The sequence below is a fragment of the Pundamilia nyererei genome, unplaced genomic scaffold (assembly GCF_000239375.1).
Source record: "Pundamilia nyererei isolate P.nyererei 1_Seehausen unplaced genomic scaffold, PunNye1.0 scaffold00011, whole genome shotgun sequence".
Classification (NCBI taxonomy): domain Eukaryota; kingdom Metazoa; phylum Chordata; class Actinopteri; order Cichliformes; family Cichlidae; genus Pundamilia; species Pundamilia nyererei.
In genome coordinates, this window is record NW_005187412.1 from 5,019,063 (window position 1) to 5,038,707 (window position 19,645).

The 19,645-nt window shown below is 39.3% G+C and overlaps 1 protein-coding gene across 2 annotated transcripts in view; it reads right to left on the bottom strand.

Annotated features, from left to right (window-relative positions):
* fam189a1 (family with sequence similarity 189 member A1) overlaps positions 1-19,645 on the bottom strand; it is a 112,457-nt gene that overhangs the window by 42,120 nt on the left and 50,692 nt on the right. For both annotated transcript variants that reach the window (XM_005724287.1, XM_013908480.1), the window contains exon 2: positions 16,277-16,333. In XM_005724287.1, coding sequence (XP_005724344.1) covers positions 16,277-16,333 — 57 coding nt within the window. The remainder of the gene's footprint in view (positions 1-16,276; positions 16,334-19,645) is intronic.

Genomic DNA, 19,645 nt, shown 5'->3' on the forward strand with positions numbered 1-19,645 from the left:
ACATCAATCTGTTGCTACAAAATCTTAATTGAGGATGAAACAAAAGCAGCACTGTTGTGCATCTCTATGTTGATGTTTGAAATTTTCCTTTTATGTTATAGCACATAAAAGTATAATTTAGGAGTATCTCTACTATTAAGTTAATATTATTTACATATATATTTAAAGGAAACACACTGCAACGGTCTTAAAGTACCTTAGAGAAACAGAATTACTATTAGTGTTTATTCCCTTTGTTCTTGCCTCCCTTACATGCAGCAGTGTGATTGCTTGAGTGCATTTTGCATGAATTAGAAAAAGGGTCTTGCACTCAAAGAAGAAAGCTCACTACAGCGTAAGACAATTCAGGCTGTTGCAGGTGCTTTGCCTTCTATAACCATAGTATATTATGGCGCTTGCATCAAATGAAACATAATTATTTTTGCACATAAAGGAAACAGCTAACTCACCGCAGACTGGGAAATCTAATGGTCCTGCTAATGTTAGGGAAATGTACAAAGTTTAGTATATTGGTGTTAAACTATCAGCTACAGGGAAACAAAACAGCCAATATTTTAAGATGTGGTTTAAATGGGAAAAGAAAAAAAAGATGTGGTTTAAATTTGGATGTAATAATATGGGATAGTCTGTTGATTCACATCAGCAGAAAAACTGTACGCCAGGAGCTTCATGTGCTGAGTTTCCATGGCTGAGAAGCATGTTTATGTGGTCCACTGCTTTTGTCCATATGGTATATGTTTCCCTTTGAACCTAATTGCAGTTAAGGCTGAATGGGAATGTAATTTCAGAAGGCTATACAGCAACTTTATGCTTACAATATAATCCAGAAACGCCAGAGCTGTGAAGTAGCGGCTGTCGCCATGCCGCAATATCAACTCACTCAGCTGTGAAATATGGCTGACATTATTGTGTGCAAACCACAATTACGTCTCAAGTCTATGACAAGTGACCACAGAGCACTAGTTGTTCAGTCAACTGTGGAATTTGAACTGGTGGACCCTGCGTCTAATGCCTCTATTTCCCCAAAACACAATCGCTGCAATGTCACACACAGTTCTAACCGTTTGCGATAAAAAGAGATTGGCACCAGTGGAGGGAGAAGAGAGAGGAGCCTATTTGTGCCACTTAACAATAGCTGAAAGAAGAGCACAACCGTCATTTTGTATGTGTGGTCGTGCGTTGAATGGCAAGAGCGAAGTTCTCATCAGCTATGATTTCATTATTATTGTGTGATCTCGGCGAGCCATTTCGGTTTTATTTTGGTACTGAACAGGATTACAAGACACAGAAAAGAGGCTTTCTTCCTTTTTATGTTCAGTCCATTAAATGCGTGTGCACATCTGTGAACCCTGTTGTGTTCATACCTGAGTGTTTGTGAAAACAGAGGTGTGTTAGCAGACACAGTGCGCGTTTCTATGTTATATCACAGGATTACATGTAAACAGCATGCCATTTCAGGAACATTTTACACCTCACGTCTGCACAGTTTAAGTTCTGCTATGCGAAATGACACGTGTAAAGGTTAGCGTGATGCAAAATGACTTGACGTGTTATTTGATATCAGGGCGTGTGTTTAGATATTACCCTGTGGGAATGGTAGTGGGCGTTTTTCAAATGGTGGTTCGTGGATTTAGACAGATTTGAAGCATTTTTAGTGCAACACTGCCTGTTTTCACTGACTGTAACAGTTTTCTAAGCTTGATGTGCCTGCTGTGCCCGGTCAAGGTTGAGAATATAAGATTAGATAAGAGCTTCGTTGTGGGAGGAATTTCCAGAACATTTTACTTTTCTTTATTTGCTCTTTTTCCCAAAAGTAATGGTACATTTCTTTATAGTTTTTACCTTCTATAAAAACAAGCAGCTATCGTCAAACTATTCTTTTTGATTTTGTGTGAAGCTTTTTTATCTATTTATTGGCATATATGGCGGGGATGCTACCGAAGAAAAAATGGGACATCCTTAATGCGTTTCTTATCGTGTGTATCACAGAAGCATGTTGCAACACGCTTCAATAGACTTTATATTTATTTAAAGCCGCTTTTAAACTACAGCTGTACCAGTAATGCAACATCAAACTCTACAAATTAACCAGAGTTTTATACAGATAATAAATCGTCTCTTATTATTCTTGTTTTCTGCAGATGGCCAAAGTTCTCACCCACATCACAACAAAAGTCATCTCTTGAAAACACGTCAACCTCTTTAGGGTTTGGAACCGAGACTAAGGCAAGGCAGATGGAAAAGTAGCAGCAAAACAATCTGTGACTGAAAGACATTTGTTAACACATGCAACACATAAAACATACTGCAGGACCTCACCTGCCCTTACGCCTGACGTGATTTTAGCTTACACTGAACTGACATCCAGCAACACTAACTAACTAAACTGAGGGAGGTTCAGCTTCTCCGTTTAGAGTGCTGTTCCCACAACCTGGACTGGATACGCAGTAAGGTTTGGATGGATGGATGGAAAAGGTTGAAATTAAATTGAATGAAGTCAATGAAAAGCGACAGCATGTCTGATATGATGTTTTTCTTTTGGGCTCACTGATATGTTACCAATGCCAAAACCTGCTATAGTGAGCATTCGGATGTAAGACAGATGAGCCCTTATCTTAAATTTTTAGATGTATCTCAACAGCTGCTGTAAACCTGGCAGGTTTGCTGATGGGTAGCCGAGCAAGTGAATTTGAGATCACTGCAGTGTGAATTGTAATGACTTGGCTGAATTTATGAAATTCCCCAAAGGCTAAAAACTAACGTTTATATGGACAAATAAAATCTGGAGTGGCAATAAATTCACCAAAGACGAGCTTAACTGCTGTTTTCAATAAACTCTCTCTCTCTTTGCAAAACCCGGCTTATCAGCATGACATATAAAACGTGTGTGCAGATGATGATTAAACACAAAATCACATTAATAAACTCTAGATTATAAGCTTTGTATGAAAACAATAATGTGTTTGTTTGCCTGCTTGGCAAAGAAACTATCAGTTAAGTGTGTGTGTGTGTGTGTGTGTGTGTGTGTGTGTGTGTGTGTGTGTGTGTGTGTGTGTGTGTGTGTGTGTGTGTGTTCAGATGGTTATAGAAACACCAGATGGTGTTGATATCTGGATTTATTTATTTATTTTCATGGATGCGATGCCTAATCCTGTGTAGGTGAGCTGGTATTTGCTAATATCCAACAACATTTCTGAAGTTGTGGGTCATTCCAGCTCAAATTAGCCATTTATTTCCTGCTCAACTGTTTCCGATTTGCAAAAAATGTCATGGTAGAAAATTTGAGCGTTTGTAATAATTGCTGTGAACTTTCCAACCATTTTTTTTGGTTGGAAAACAAAGATATTGAAATCCGTAGCGATGATAAAAGCCGGGAAATTTCACTGGTCTTTCTTACCTTGGGGGGCGATCGTGGCTCAAGAGTTGGGAGTTCGCCTTGTAATCGGAAGGTTGCCGGTTCGAGCCCCGGCTTGGACAGTCTTGGTCGTTGTGTCCTTTGGCAAGACACTTCACCCGTTGCCTACTGGTGGTGGTCAGAGGGCCCGGTGGCGCCAGTGTCCGGCAGCCTCGCCTCTGTCAGTGCGCCCCAGGGTGGCTGTGGCTACAATGTAGCTTGCCATCACCAGTGTGTGAATGGGTGGATGACTGGATATGTAAAGCGCTTTGGGGTCCATAGGGACTAGTAAAGCGCTATATAAATACAGACCATTTACCATTTACCTTAAAAAAACAACCAAAAAACAGGATCTGTAATTTAGGACAGATATATTAAAAAATGTCTGAGCAATGTTGTGTTAAAATATGACAAAAAAGTCCAGCACTCCTGTAGGTTTGAGCACATGCTACTAAAAACACTCACATAGCAAAAGACAATTACAGACCATTTCTAAATATGTAGCTGAATCTTACAATACTGCAAAATACAGCATGTAGAATATTTTTTTAATATGAAATTGTTATTCGCAAAAGTCATTCAGCTTTCATGCTGGATTGAACAAATATGACAAATTGCACCATAAATACCAAAAATGAATAAATAGTCAAATCCAAATAGAACAAAATACTTTCCAGATGGTACTCTAGTTATAATTCAGAAAACAATTTTTTAAAATATATGTGCCTACTTTTCATTTTCAACACATGAATCGCTCATTTGAGATGGTTTTCCTAAAGTTTTTATGATCTAAAGTTTGTACACATGCAATAATTGCAATGAAACGTTAAAATAAATATATCTTGAAAACGTTTTGCTAAATGAAGCTAAAATTTCACAACAATCATTAAACAAATGCTCAAATTTTCTATTGTAATCTTTTATGCAAACCTGAGATGGTTGAGCAGAAGGCTTAGTAACATTAATGATAATTTTGCACATTTCTACATGTGGACAAAAATAGAAAAACTAATTTTCACACAATGGCAAAGCTGTGCAGTCACATTATCACCTCTCAGCAGAGATATAAATATCTGCCATGAAGTATTTATAATAAAGACAAACCATTAACTCATTATTGTGCTTTTGTTTCTCATCGCCAATTGACAAAGTAAAGATTTAATTAAAGCTGGCCTTACAGCAGGATGGGTTTTTAAATTACTGCCTGGCATCATGTACCTGTGAGTCTCGTTCATATCTGTAAGCTTTAAGTTAGACTACTTATAGCTTATAACGGCTCAGAAGGAAAAAAAAAAACATCCAAACCAATCCCTGCTTACAACAGAGCCAGGAACAGAGGCTGCTAATGGGCTAATTTCACTCTTAATGAGAGGATTAATTTGTCCATTATGGTCTGTGTGAAAAAACCAAAAAAGCTCAACAACTGGAAGGCAAAACTGAGCGGACAAACCCATCGTTTTAGCCTGTGCACAACATTTTAATCGTTTAATTAAATGGATGATAAGAAACTGCACTCACAAACTATGCAGTTTTGATTCTGTTATGTTGTTGTGGTTATTATAAATCTTCATTCCACTGATGTCTGTTTCCCCATTACAATCAGTCACTGTGTCGCTTCTTTCTCTCCCTCGCTCTCTCTTCCTCCCCCTTTCATCTGCTACAGGCAGTAATATTTACGGGCTGTCAGGGTCACAGCCTGGCACAGAGAGCACCTCATAAAACCTTTCACCGATGTCCTGCTGGCCCGGCTGTAGTTATGTGATCGTAATGGAAAGTCTACAGCTATGATGTGTATGTTCTCTTAGTGATTTGTGTGCATCGTTAGCTAGATATTTGGAGATGTGGAACGCATTGATATGTGTTCATATAAGGGAAGCGGCTGCCCTCATGACCATATTTGAGGTCTGTGTGCATGTGTTGCAAGAAAACAACAGCTCAGAGTGCTGGAAAATTTCCCTTGGACTCCTAAATTCATCCCCAGGAAGGCCATTAACATGTCACTGAAATGTTGCTGTAGATCACACATACAGCCTTTCTATATGCGGGCATACCCATGCATTTGTGAAATAAAGCTATACTAAAGTTCAGCATGCATGGACCTCAAATCCTGAAACTGCTACGCGCATGTCTAACTTTTACAGTTTTATTCAAAGTCATTTTATTTGGTATATTTTTACTCTAGCCTGACAAACTGTAGGAAAATCTTTATTCATGAAGGTTTTGCTCAAATGCCAGCTGATCCACTGTCTGCTCTGCCTGTTTATATGCAGTTTATATACATATTGCTGCTGATTGGTTGTTTGTTTCCCAAACAACAAAATCCCTGTAAGCCGGCACGTTTTCCACCGTTTTCAGGAAAAATAACATTCATCCAAAGTCCTACTCTTCAGGCTGGACGTGCTACTGCATAATCTGATCTGCGCTCACGTTTTGAATTTAAAACATGTGACTATGTGAGCGCTATTATAAATAAGCTGTTATAAATGATTTTGTTGCTTTCCAAGGATCACATAATCAGTTATTCGCCCAGTTATCTTGCTTCTTCTTTGTTTATATATTCACACACTATATTAAGATGTGTCCGACTTGAATCAAAATCCTTAGACTGGGAGAATAATTGTTTGCCGTGGGGTTTATTTGGACAAAAGCTACAGTGATGTTTGGGTCTAAACTTAATTCCAGAAAATAAGACGGTTTAGTAGTTGTTTGTAATTCAAACCTTCTCCCGTTTTCAGACTTTATCTTTCTCCTAGCATCACCAGACTGCTTTGCATGCCAGATAACTTGGGTGTGTGGTTTTGGAAGAATTTGCTGTCATTTGTCTCTGTAGAGAAGTCCTCAACAAATCCAACTCACATTGTTTTAAATAAAGGTCTGCGGGGGAAATACAAAATAAGGTATTTACTTTTTTTTCTTTCCCTAAAGGCTGTAGAGCTTCTAAAGACAGTGCAGAATTCAAGTTGCAGAACATAAACTCCTTTTTAAGTTTCTAAAACTGAAAATCAATTAAACTGTCCGGTATAGTACAATATGTGCGTGCTCATAACACAGCGCTAGCCTGTTAGGAGTTGCACAAACATTGCTAAATGGTGCAACAAATGTGGGGAAAGGACACAATGGCTGAGTCTAATCTTTAAAGATCAAATGTGAATGCTTGTTTTTTTATTGTCAGAAGTCTGTTAAAGCAGGCAGCAGAGGGATTATTGTCACTTCCCTTGGATGAGGCCGGGAAATAAAGCTATAGTTGCAGACTGTCAACGTAAAGGTTAATGGATGCATCGGAGAGTCTCACCACGCCACAGACTGAGGTGACTATCTTTGTGCAGATGAAACGTTTGCCCTCGCGGACACCTCTGTTTAGCCACAATAGCAGTTCTCAGTTCCATAAGTGCTCGTCGAGGCTATTCTTTGTGATAATTGAAGTATTCTCAAGGAGTCCAACAGTGATATGAGAGCTGAAAACCTGCTTAGCGTTAAGCACTCTCGGGAATGTACAACGGCTTCTCACTTCCATTAAAAACAATGAAAAAAATGAGGCCAGCAGAGAAAAAAAAAAGTTTTTCTCAGCAGTAATGCAGCTTTAAAATTCTCTGGGCATACAGTATAGGTCAGGCACTTAGAGGTGTCAGGATAAACCTTTGACGAGGGTGATTTATGCATCACGATGGAAGGTAGCCATGAACGGATCTGACAGTACCTCAATTCAAATGAAAACCCACAAGAATTTATCCCTGTTTGTTTCACAAACTCTAAGCTCTAAACTCCTGGTGGTGCGTTTCTCTAATGCAACCCACTAATACATTTACATAGAATGTAATATTGCAAAATTATAGTAAGCTGATTTAGGAAATACTGAGAATAAGAAATCGGTATTATTACTGTGCTGCTTTTATATCAAAACAAGGTCAAAGTTTGACTAATCATCGGAAAGATGCAGAGAATTTTATTTTTAGCCACTTTATTAAAGAGGCATGTGACGCCTGGGTGAACGCAATCAAACTACAGGGTTATTTATTTAGCAAACATTTGCTTGTTAGCTCCAAAATACTGCATGAAAGAAGAAGGAAAAAAAGCTTTGCGTGGCTGTCAAAGGAGAGCTTTAAGCGAAATGCAAGCGTCAGCATGCTAACGTGGTCACAATGACAGTGCACAAAGAGAAAAGTCATCAGAGTCAGTGCATTCCATCCTCCGGGCACAGCGGATGTCTGTGCCAAATTTTATGGCAAACCAAACAAAAGTTGCTGAGATATTACAGTTGGGGCCAAAGTGAAGGACAGCTAAACTGCTAGCTTGGCTAAAATTCAGCTAAAAACAAATTCATGCAAAAAAATGTTCACAGTTGCAGTAAAGGCAGAGGGAATGGCATCTTTAATCATTCATTGCTCTGTGTTTCATGAGTAGGGATATATTTCTGTTGGAAACAGAGCAAAAACAGGATCCACAAAAAAGGTCAAGAGTCAGATAGTTGCGGTACACGCTGCCAAAGTCAGTGACACGGTGAAGCACTCAGACACACTACTACCACACTACATCCCTACTCCGACCATGTGTGCTCTCACTGGAGGGCGACTTGCCCTTCAATTCTTATGGAAACATGAACATAAAGTAGCTGCACATGTAAGACCGTGTTACCCCCTGACACCTCACAAGTGCAGTGACCGTTTCACCACAAGACTGCTGGGCCTCTATTATTTAAACCCTTTCATGCTACAGCTCAGACCAGAGGAGTCACTACAGTGTAAAATTTTCTTAATTTTTATGAGTGAACAGGACAAACTAAAGTCTGTCAGCAGGTGCTATACCAGACTAGATATATACCTTTAGATCCACATTTTGGGGAATGGATTTAGTATTCAAACTGATGTTTAGCAATCAAACTGATTAAAAAAAAAAAAAAGCAACAGATTTACTTTCTGAGAATTTACTTTTCTTTTATTTCATTTGTGTGCTTTATCGTGGCTTCAACATTGAGCTACGTGTGGCTTTTCATATATGCAAAAATGCATACACTCTCATTTTACAGTACTTCTTGCTACCAAATAAACTCCTGAGTGTGTTTAAGGATTTTATTTTGGATGCTGCTCCATTTGAATGAACAAAGATTTTGTGCATTAAAAAAACAAGTAACCCCCTGGCTTTTTTTTTCCTAAAACAATATCTTTACATTTTCTTATGTTGTTATTTTAATTATAACACAACCAGTTTAGTGGCTCTATACTGTAGCGGTTTTTTACACATTTGTGTGGTGAGCCATTCAATCTAGTGTAAAATTTCCAAATCAAACATGTGGAGCTGCCTGATGTGGTGATCCCTAGTGTCAAGCGAGCAGCTTAAAGTAGCTTCTTTGTGATGCACTTTTTTTTTGCACTAGAGTTTATATAGCAGTCACATAGGTTTAGATAGTGGTCCCTACAGAGTGGTAGTGGACCCAAACAGTCTGCATGCCTAACTATCCTTGGGCATGATACTGAAACCCAAACTGCTCTCCAGTGTATTCATGCGAGTATGAATGGGTAAATGAGGCATGTTGTATAAACTGCTTTTAGTGCTCATGCAGAATAGAAAAGCTGTATATAAGAAAAGGTCTATTTACCATTTAAAACATGTTGGTTGCTGCAGTAAGGCACAACATTTGATTTGAAGTCAAATGTTCTCTGCTTCCACAGATTTTCAAGAAAACTGTGGTCGACTGCAGATGCTCATGACCAAAGCAATCACAAGGAGGCTTTTTAATGCAGCACTCCCTGAGCGCTGTCAGCAACCTCCAGCAACTACTCACCAACCAGTTAGAGAATACACACTTTTCTCAAGCAACTGAAGGTTGCCAGGGAGTCATTGCCCAGTCTCTAGGTGTCTGTGAGAGAGTCTGAAAGTAAATCCCTCGTAGCACTAACTTCAGAGCGACACTAACCTTGCTTAGCCAAGATCAGATTGTTGCATAAAACAGCAGTGTGATTAAATATGATGAAGTGCTTATTGCGCAGGAAGCTCACTGATAAAAAAGTAACTATGTATTAAAAATGCATGTGCTGTGGGTACTGTATGCATTTACACTAAAAACAAACCATCATCAAAGCGACAATAGCTATAAAAGTTGAGACATTTTGAGACAAACACTCTTTGGCGCAGACTATCACACTGTTGTTTTCTGACGGGGCAAACAAGGACTTACTGCCCTCTAATTCATTCTCTGTCTTTCCGCCACTCTCTCTAAACACATAATCCATCACAGTCACAAAAAGCAGAAGACTTCAGGTAGTCTTGTCTGTCTCCTTGCTCTGAGTGATGTGGAGTAAATCTGCCATGGCTTTAATGCAATAGGCTGGATTGAGCAAGAAAAGTCGATAGAAAATGTTTATTGCTTGTTTTAGATAAGATGAACGATGGGGATTTCCCTCAAACGTGGACGCTGTATGTTTCTCATTTGGCTGTGCGCATTATTTGAATAAATCTTTTGCGTGGCATTTAGATGAGAGGCTAAGGCTAGGAAGAATTTTTCATTCAACACATCTCACCTCTCCACAGTAGTGCACCTGTTTTTCCACTCTGACATACAAACATCCCATCTCCAACCACCCAAGCATTGCACTCAGCGTCACGCGCTGACTTTACTGCAACGTGTCAGAGCTGAAGAGAACACACAAGCTTTTCTTTCTCTGTCTCTTTCATGTTTTTTGTCTCATACGTGGCTTTTTTTAGTACTTATTATATCTGTGATAAATACAAAGAGCTTTTTAACAGCCGCAACTAACACATGACAATTTTACCAAAAAAATAACATCACAGGAGATAGAAATCATTCTTGCTAATAGTAGAACTGCATTATTTATTTGCAGTATAGAGTCAGCAAGGTGCTGGAAACACTGCTTTTGGTCTATATTGAGATGATAGCGTCGCACAGTTGCTGCAGGTTTGTCAGCTACACATCCATGATATGGATCTCGTGTTCCACGATACATCAAAGGTGCTCTATTAGACTGAGATCTGGTGACTGTGGAGGCCATTTGAGTACAGTGAACTCTTTTTCAGATGACTGAGCTTTGTGACAAAGTGCTGGAAGTTGCGATCAGAAGATGGGCACACGGTGCCACCGTGCTCATAAATTGATGGATATGGACAATTCTCAGGTAGGCTAAAGCATTTAAATGACACTCAGCTGGTATTAAGGGGCCAAAAGTGTAAAACTATCACCCACACCATTAAGCCACCATCACCAGCCTCAACCACTGATACAAGGCAGGATGGATCCTTTCCATCCTTTCATTACTTTCACTCTAAATTATGACCTGTGATCCAAATGTCCCACCAAAGATCAAGACTCATCTGACCTGGCAATGTTTTTCCAGTCTTCCATGGTTCACTTTTGGTAATTGTGAAGGAAAATTGTACACTTGTAGCCTTTGGTCTGTTTGCACTTAAGCCCCTAAATGAAGTAATACCCAGCCCATGTTTGGTAATGCAATACCATCACATCAGTGTACTCCTTAAATTTCTTGTAATCTTGTTTCAGCCTCTTCGTTCTCTAACTACACCTCACTATGTGGTGGATACTTAGTAGCAAGTTGGAGGAAACTGCCACCAACTATACTTCTACATTTTCTCCGTTGGAATCCAAACAGCTGTGATTTTAATGCCACTTCATTTCTCATTACTTTGCTTTAATTTTTAAAAGCTATTTCCATTATTGGCAGTGGTTGCCTTTGTGATGAGAAAGCACATACGCTGTAATTGGAACTAGAAAACATTTGTTAATGTAGTTAAGATGGTCCCCAGTCCTGGACACAAATACAGAATTAAAAGGATTTTGTGTTTATGCTTGGCCCTGAGTGTTTGACTCATTTACATTAGCTTAAAGTAGAATCAACTAACACTGAAACATAAATAAGTTTTATCTAGTGTCTGTGTAGACAAACAGGAGCTGGGGTTAGCACTTGCAGGGTCAGTCGATGGTAGGAGAGACCATCAAAACCAAATGATTTTGATGTATGTTTTATATACTATAGTCTCTACTGCATCTTCTTTTGCCCAATCAATTGTTCAACTCTGAAAGATAATCATTTTGCATATTTTCTCCAAATACTTTCTCCTTTGGTCCAGATTAATCTTCTGTTTTCTGAATTGTTTTGCAAAGCAAAATCCAAAACTTCCCAGGTCATTTAATTGTCCCCTGGACCTTGTGTTCAGACACCAATCTGGCAGAAGTCAGCTTAGAAACCCAAGTATTTAACAGATATGCCTAAACAGTCTGGAGAAACTCCAGTCATTACGAATCACGATGCAGAGCATGACCACCCACAGTTGGCAGATGGGATGGTGCATTGTTGCCAGGCCTGAGCTTGTCCAGCCGGTGTATTAGTCACCTGCCAGTCATCACTGGGTCCAGGCCAGAAACGGAAAAGCTCGCCTGTCAGAACTGAACATTGGATGCTACAGTAACAGTCTTAAAAACAAGAAATTACTGGACCAACTCCCTCAAGACAGAAAGCAGCGACCATGAACTGACACCCCTGTACACTAGCATGCACAGATTATTCCAGTAAATTGGCCATGCTTTTTAAGAAAACAGACATAAGAGGATTTAACTCTTTTACAGAGCACAAAGTGTGACTGATTTCTATGAACACCTCAGTGATGGAAGATGGAGGGGAGGGAAATGTGAAGAGAGGATGCTGATATAAGCAGCGGGGAAGCAAGGTGATAAAACCAAAGGGTGAGAGACAAGTATGCAGTGAGGAGGATGAGGGGTGCAGGTGATCTGGGTAAAGCTGCAAAATTGAGATGAGATTATTTATGGCATTGAGGGAGTATGAAATAGAATTGGACAGGAGCTTCTAGCATGAGCCATACCCGAAACCTGATCTCGACTTTAAAGGACAGAAAGTTATCAATCATAAATAAATTAGAGATGGACCGATCCGATATCACTATCGGTATCGGTCCGATACTGACGTAAATTACTGGATCGGATATCGGAGAGAAATAAAAAATGTAATCCGATCCATTAAATATCAAAAAAGCGCCTCACAAAACTTGCGACATGGCGTAACTCGGCTCATAACCGTAGCACGTCGCAGCAGTATGCTCACGTGATAGAGCGGCTGTGTGTATTTGTAGCCTCGCTACCAAACCAGCATTTCATCTCTGAGGAAGTTATCCCAGAGAGAAGTAAAGCAAGTGTGTAAGTTCATCTCTGAATGTTTGTAAAGCATTCCCACTTAAGCTTAACAACCGATATATAGAGCGACTGCCCCTTCTCTCTCCCTCCCTCTCCTGCTGCTACTTCAATCATGATCAATGATCAGCTGATCGGCTTTTCTGTCGAGAGTCCGTCTCTCTTCTTTGTTTTTGGCCCACTTTGCACCAGAAAGAAGAAACCAGCGGCTGAACAACAGCAGCACGTTTAAGCTTGATAATCTGTTGTTAGAATTTATTTAATATTACTTTCTACACCAGGATCCTTTTCTAGAGCTGACGGCTGGTAACTGTGCAGGGGCGGATCTAGCAAAGTTTAGCCAGGGGGGCCGATAGGGCATTAACAGGAAAAGGGGGCACAAAGACATACTTTTCTTTCTTATTCTCATTTAAAATGTCTAGCTTTTAATAAATAATTATCTGAATCTTACACCCAAAGTTTTAATCTGATGTAAAATGTATAGAAGTCCATTACTGTATATAGTAACTATAGTCTAATATACCCTAGTAAGCTATAGTACTTTTTCCTTTGGGAAGGTACCATCTGTGCAGTCTGCAATTCTGTTGAAGAAAGATGTTGAATCTGTTTAATTATTCTTGAAAAATAATTGATTTCTGTGCATTTTTTCCCACACTGCATCAAATTAAAGTTGATTACGTCGATTAAGCATCATGAGGTGGGGGGTGGTTCCCTACTTTTTTTTTGGTGTTACTGGGAGTTGGAACCCTATTAGTTAGGTTGCTTAATATTTCTGCTATGTACTCTTTAAAATACCAGAATAGGGAGGATGGAGTAGCTTTAAGTTTATTAGATTGATCAGTGTTGCTGAACTATGAAATATTTTGGGTGCAGTGTATTTTTTACATACAGGTATAACAGAATAGCTTTAGTGTTTGTTTATTTAAACTTGAGTATGAACTTGTACAAAATGCAGCAAGATATTTAAAAAACAGTTTTATTGATTAAAAAACACTATATCAGATTCATATCAGTATCGGCCGATATCCAAATTTATAGTACCAGTATTTATCAGTATCGGACATAAAAAAGTGGTATCGTACCATCTCTAAAATAAACCTGCATGTCTTAAAGGAGAGGAAAGAAGGATTTTTGTTATGCACTGTATCACGCTATCACGATAACGGGGTATGAGGCCTACAGCAAGAACACGACAGTCATCTAATAATTTCTAAAGTCTTTAAAGGAAACTTAAAATTCAGAGGTAAGGCAGTACTGCAGGATCTGTGTGCATCTTTAAAAATGCAAAGTGATTTAGCTACATTTAAAAATACCACTCACAATCCTAAGAATAACCACTTACAGTTTTAAAATGCGCCTCCATTTAGAACATTTCTCTTAACTTAGCATTTGGGTGTCTGCAGTGTGGAAACAGAAGAGACACCTTCTGAAAAGAGTTTGGAGCGATTGTTGGCGATGATGAATAATACATTGTCTGAATGATGAGTCAGAAAAGACTATTATTTGGATTTGATTTGAGCATTTGAAAGGATTTGACATCTAATTATTTCCCTCTTGTCTTTGTTAGGGGTGTGACCAACAACAAAACAAGGTGGCACTTAATTTCACTGTAGAAATTTACAATTTCATCCCTTTTCAAAAACAATAGAATGAGTTCCACATTTATCTTCTTCTTAAGTGTCAAACTCCACTCGTGGCACTGAGATAAATTCATGCACCGGTCCTCTGATGCCATGGTCTGAGTTCAGAAAGACAAACATTTGGGCTGAGTCACACAGTAGAGCATTTAATTTTTATTTTATTTGATCTTTATTTTATTTTTTTTATCTGCACAGGCTTTGACAGGAAAAGCGAAAAGAGCTAAGACTTCTGACTTTAGTTGTGATGTTTTCAGGTCAGCGGCTATGAAAACACACAACGCACGGGGTTGTTCGACACAACCGTGCGCACATGCACTAAAGTTGTGTTCTCCGACAGCTCGGTTTCTACAGCTCTGGCAAAGCCACAAAGCGCTACCAGCAAGAAGGTGTGGAGTCACAGACTCTGTCACAATGTACTAACAGGTTGAAATGACAGCGTTAAGCATCTCTTTGGCGCCTTCAGCGATAACGCTAAATATGTGAGGATGTTTTATGAGCTGATAAACAGCGGTTTGCAAATTGTTTGTAATATAAACATGCATGGGATTTTTATTTAAAACAATTAAAGAATCCACCCTTTGCTGCTAACACAGCCTTGCAGACCTTCAGTTTTTCAGTATGTTGGGGTAATCTGGAGAAATTCATACACACAACATCTCAATAGCCACTGTGTTACAGACAGAATTCCAGCAGAGTGCTTCCTCTCATAGTTCTTGCATAGTTTCCAGTTTTGTTCTTCCTCCAACCTCAGCAGCGTGCAGAGGGTATGGCACGACTACCTAAATCTTTCTTTCTTTACCACTAACAAAGCCTCCTAAATCAAGACATTTCTCAATCATGCTTGATAGATGGTGTCAAGCACTCCTGCTGCACCTTTAATTGGCTGTACTTCACACAAAAGTTGTTATTAGTGACCCAAACATCAAACCTATACCCATCAGTCCTTCAGTATCTGTGTACTTTTAACCATCTCAATCTTTTCCTTTCAGTGGCTTTTTTTAATCCCGTTGCAACTCTGCCTTGAAGGCTGGCCATTTAGGACCTGTAATGTGTGTGTTTCTCAAAAAACACATGTCACAAACTCTGTGTGTACTTTGTCCTTTTTCTCAGCTGTGCACCACGGCCTCCTACCTATCCTTCTATTCTGGTTTAGGCCAGAGTGCTTTTTTGTAAAGGGTAACACAAACTTGTATGAATTCTTATTTCTTTGGAGTTTTCCAGCATGAAAAAAAACACCTTTTTTCCCCATTTTCAGATTATTATCTGAGCCACAGAGGTTGGTGCTCCAGACATTGAACTTACAAATGTTTTGCTTTTTGAAAAAATCAGGAACACAGTTTCCATCTGTGCAAATGTGATCAGTCACAGTTTTAACGAGACACACTTGCATTTGTGCCGCTGGAATACAAACCTGATTATTTTTGTATTCCTATGGACATGTTCTATGTTCTAAAGATAATTATGATTTATAATTTCATTAGTCATGAATCAAATATCAACTAATCTTTTTCTTTATAGAAAAACAAGGATCTTCAATACATAATGTCAATTTTTCTAATGTTGCAATAGCAGTAAACAGACAAAACACTTGGGATGCTAACATTCAGTTATATGCAGTCGTCACAGTAAAATAGATAAATAGTGAAACGGGGACAATTTACAACACTAACACGAATGTGTTAGTAGCTGGGAAAAGCAAGGAGGATAAAAAAAGCTGCGCTCCAAAATAACAGCAGAGCATATTATTTTATGCATATCATACTTTTCAAAGTATACTCAACCATTGTAAACTGACTGAAAGGAGACTTAAGAATTATAACAAATACCATGATACAACTTTTTGAAACTCAGCGCTACTTTTCATGAATTCAAAATGGGTCTGATTCACTTACAGAAAAGCTTAATTCTCTGACAAGGTTGTGATATGTTTACTTTTCTACATGTGTTGATCCTGACAGGAGAGGACATTCTGTAACCATTATGACAATAAAAGACTCCCCCTAAGGTACTGTTTCTTTGCTCAGAGTTGTCAGGTTAGCAGCTCAGTGTGGGCGTTCAGAGGACACTCACCACAAGAGAGAGCGGCCTCTTCCATGACACCACTCCAATGAGACCAGAGAGCAGAACCTAGAGGAGAAAAATTACAGATGCTATAAGAGTGGATACTCAGATGTATATATATGAAATCAAAGCGCATATAAAAACCACTGATGGAGATGATGGGACAGTAACACCGATGTAATGTGGTCACACTGTTTAGATTATTTTACAACAGCTTCCAAAAAAGCTCGGGCACAATCACAGACATTAACTCTCTGTGTGTTTTAGTGTTTTGAAACATAATGAGCTTTCCTGTGCATAAATGTGATGCCACACTTTGAAAAATCTGAATTTCAAAAGCTATTCTAATTTGTTTCTGGCTTCAAGCGTGACTCACTCAGTTCTCCACACAGGAAACTGTGCTCATACTGTTCATTTGATTGAGCTGCTGTCAGTGGTTGAAATAAGCTGAAAAGGTTGTTTGCTTTCACTATAACTTCAATAGAACTTTGACGGATGTTTTGTTTGAGCCTATTTTTGGCCAGTGAACAACAACAAGAACAAGAGGCAAAATTCAAAAAGTCATCATGCAAAAACCCACAAATAAAAGCAACATCAAGCTTTATTAAGTGAAATTTTTAAGTGTGTTCAGGATGTTTTGCACCTCTGATCTGCAGATATAGTCTATGTCCAGTTTTTGTGGTACACCTGTGCAGTCTAAAGTCTAGACAGGCCTGGAGACAATTCCCTGTTGATAAGGAATACACTGCATCTAGGACAGAAAACTCTACTCACTGTTGCTTGCACACTATCTGATCTGGGACAGCATGGGACACAAAACTAGTGGTGGTGAACCCAGAATAATGTTCAAGCTAAGTGAACGCCAACCCCAACCACATACGGGTGAAGCTTGATGCTTCAGAACAATCAGTGATGAGACATCAGGCTGGTAGCACTGAAGCTCTGTTCTACCTGTATCAGTTTCTACAGTGAACATTTGCAGCTGAAACACTTTTCTTTATTCACTTTTCAGTTTCTAACTTTGGTTTTGTGAAAAAAAAACTACAGAAGTTGTACGTGTTCTTATTAAGAAATGCATTTCTGTCAGTGTGACTCCCATATAATGTCTGGTTCATGGTCACTGCATTTGTTCTGTTGCACGGCAACTGTGATGTCACCACACCCCCATCACCTTTTACACTGGTGCTCAGAAAACAAACCTCTGCACCAGCGCTGGTACAGGAGTAGAAGTAATGAGAACAGGAAACAAAGAAATCCTTCAAGTTTTATTTTATTTTTTCCAAGGATTTCTCTAGGAAGTCTCATCCTTTCAAAGTGTTGCAGCATCTCGCTCTGTATAATCTGAGACTATCTGAGCTCCTGCGCTGATATTTCACTGAAAAAGGCCGAAACAACACTGAAGCAATGGTGGCAACAGTTCAAACCAGTTTAAAATTTGCTGTTAACTGGTTATCATGCAAAAATGCGTCTCAGGCCATGCTGTGACATAAACGTAATGTGACAATTAATGTAACAAACTCGTTTCTATAGACTAGAAATGCAACATAATGCTTTATATTTAAAAGATTTACTAGTAATGAGTGATGCATTGCTGTTTTTGGAGCAATGACTCCAACACAGACGCACAAAACCTTTAACGATGACCTTATTAATCTATATGTTACAGAAGCTACACTGTTCGAATCAGCACAGCTACAGTGGGGTCTCTTATAAGTTAAGCAGAGCCTCTGCTTCTGATGGATGATGATTAGATTCTTGGCTCCTACTCTCTTCATGTCAAAGTGCATTTGCATCCATCAGTGTGCGTGTGTGTGTCTGTGTGTGTGTGTGTGACAGAAAAAAGTGCTGTATGCATAAAATAAATGAGCAGTGAGACAACCACATGTAAACCTGCACACTAGTAGAGTATGCAGCGTTTTGTAGATGGTGTCTACTGGTTTAAGGGTAAATACAGCAGTATTCAGCATATCTCTATAATCCATAGCGATATGCGCTGTTTGATCCAGTTTAGATTTGGGGTTTGTTAAAAAAAAAAAAAGGTTTTCAAAGTGAATTTCCATCTTACTGAACTCCAGAAAGGTGTGTTTAAAGTATTGTTTAGATTTACACTGACAGACAGCATGAATCAAAGGAGGAACATCAAAGGAGTTGAGCTCTCGTGAAATGCACACATCAGGGTAGAGGCGATGAATAAATACAGCTGTAGAAAACATCGCTTTCTCTTCCCCGTGACCATCGAACCATCGTGTTCCTAACCCTAGCACGGCTAAGTTCATCCTTGGATGGTTTCCTTTCTTTGCAGGCCATGCTAAAAATGCAGCATGTTGTGCTGCTGCCATGACTCCATCAAAGTGTCTCCCAGGAGCTTCAGGTTTCTCTATTAGCACTGATTTTCTTTCAGATTTCGAGCTCCATCTACCTGGAACCAGTTACCCCGAAGCCTCTGCTGAAATGAAACAATTGTGTTTGTGATGTCTGTTTTTTCCTCTGTTCCCATCTGCTATTGATGTGCCTTTTCGATTTAAATCCAAGTAATCCTGCCTTTTTAAATGAGCTGTCTGATTAAACCAAAAAGACTTAAAACACACACACACACACGGCGAATGTTTTTTTTCACACTTCTCTCTAGGTGTGGGCTTAATTTTTTTTTTACAGTGCGTGTAACTGTAGGTGTGAATTTGCGCATCATCGAAATATTCGTGTGAACAAAGGGTACTGATAGCCTTCGGCTCTGTATTTGTCCACGGTCTCCCTCTCTGCCTCTCACCCATCTTCACCCTCCATTTAACACCACCATGCTCTTCCTTTTTCCCCCCGTTCATGCCGCGCTCCTTCCCTCTGTCCACTCTCTCGATATCCACCGTCTCTCTCCAAGTTTTGCCACCTTCCCCTATCCAATTTCTCCCTGTATCACACTCCATCGCTGTATTTCTTGCTGCTGCTGCTCAGCGCCCACACAGTCGCACTATATTTCTGCACTTACACACTCGCTTTCACTAAGCTCCATCCAGACTTCTCATTTCTCTTCCCCTCTCCATCTTGTTCCACTTTCTAGTCAATCTTCTACTTCTGTGCTCACCTTGATACCCACAGGACCCGGCGAACGGGATGTCAATATTTCATTTGAGCGCTCACTCGCACAGACACACACGGACACAGGTGTCTTTTTTTAATTTGGATTTTTTCTTATTTATATCTTGTGGTTATAAACAAATTCAGAAAAGACAGACAGAAGCAAAGAAATCTAAACCCACAATGAATGCATCAAACCCACAGCCAAAGAACTCAAGTATCTAGAACTTTTATGTAATAGTGCAGTCTTTGCATCTTTAAGAAAAGTCTTTGGACAACAATACACAGCATGACAGCTGCATTAGA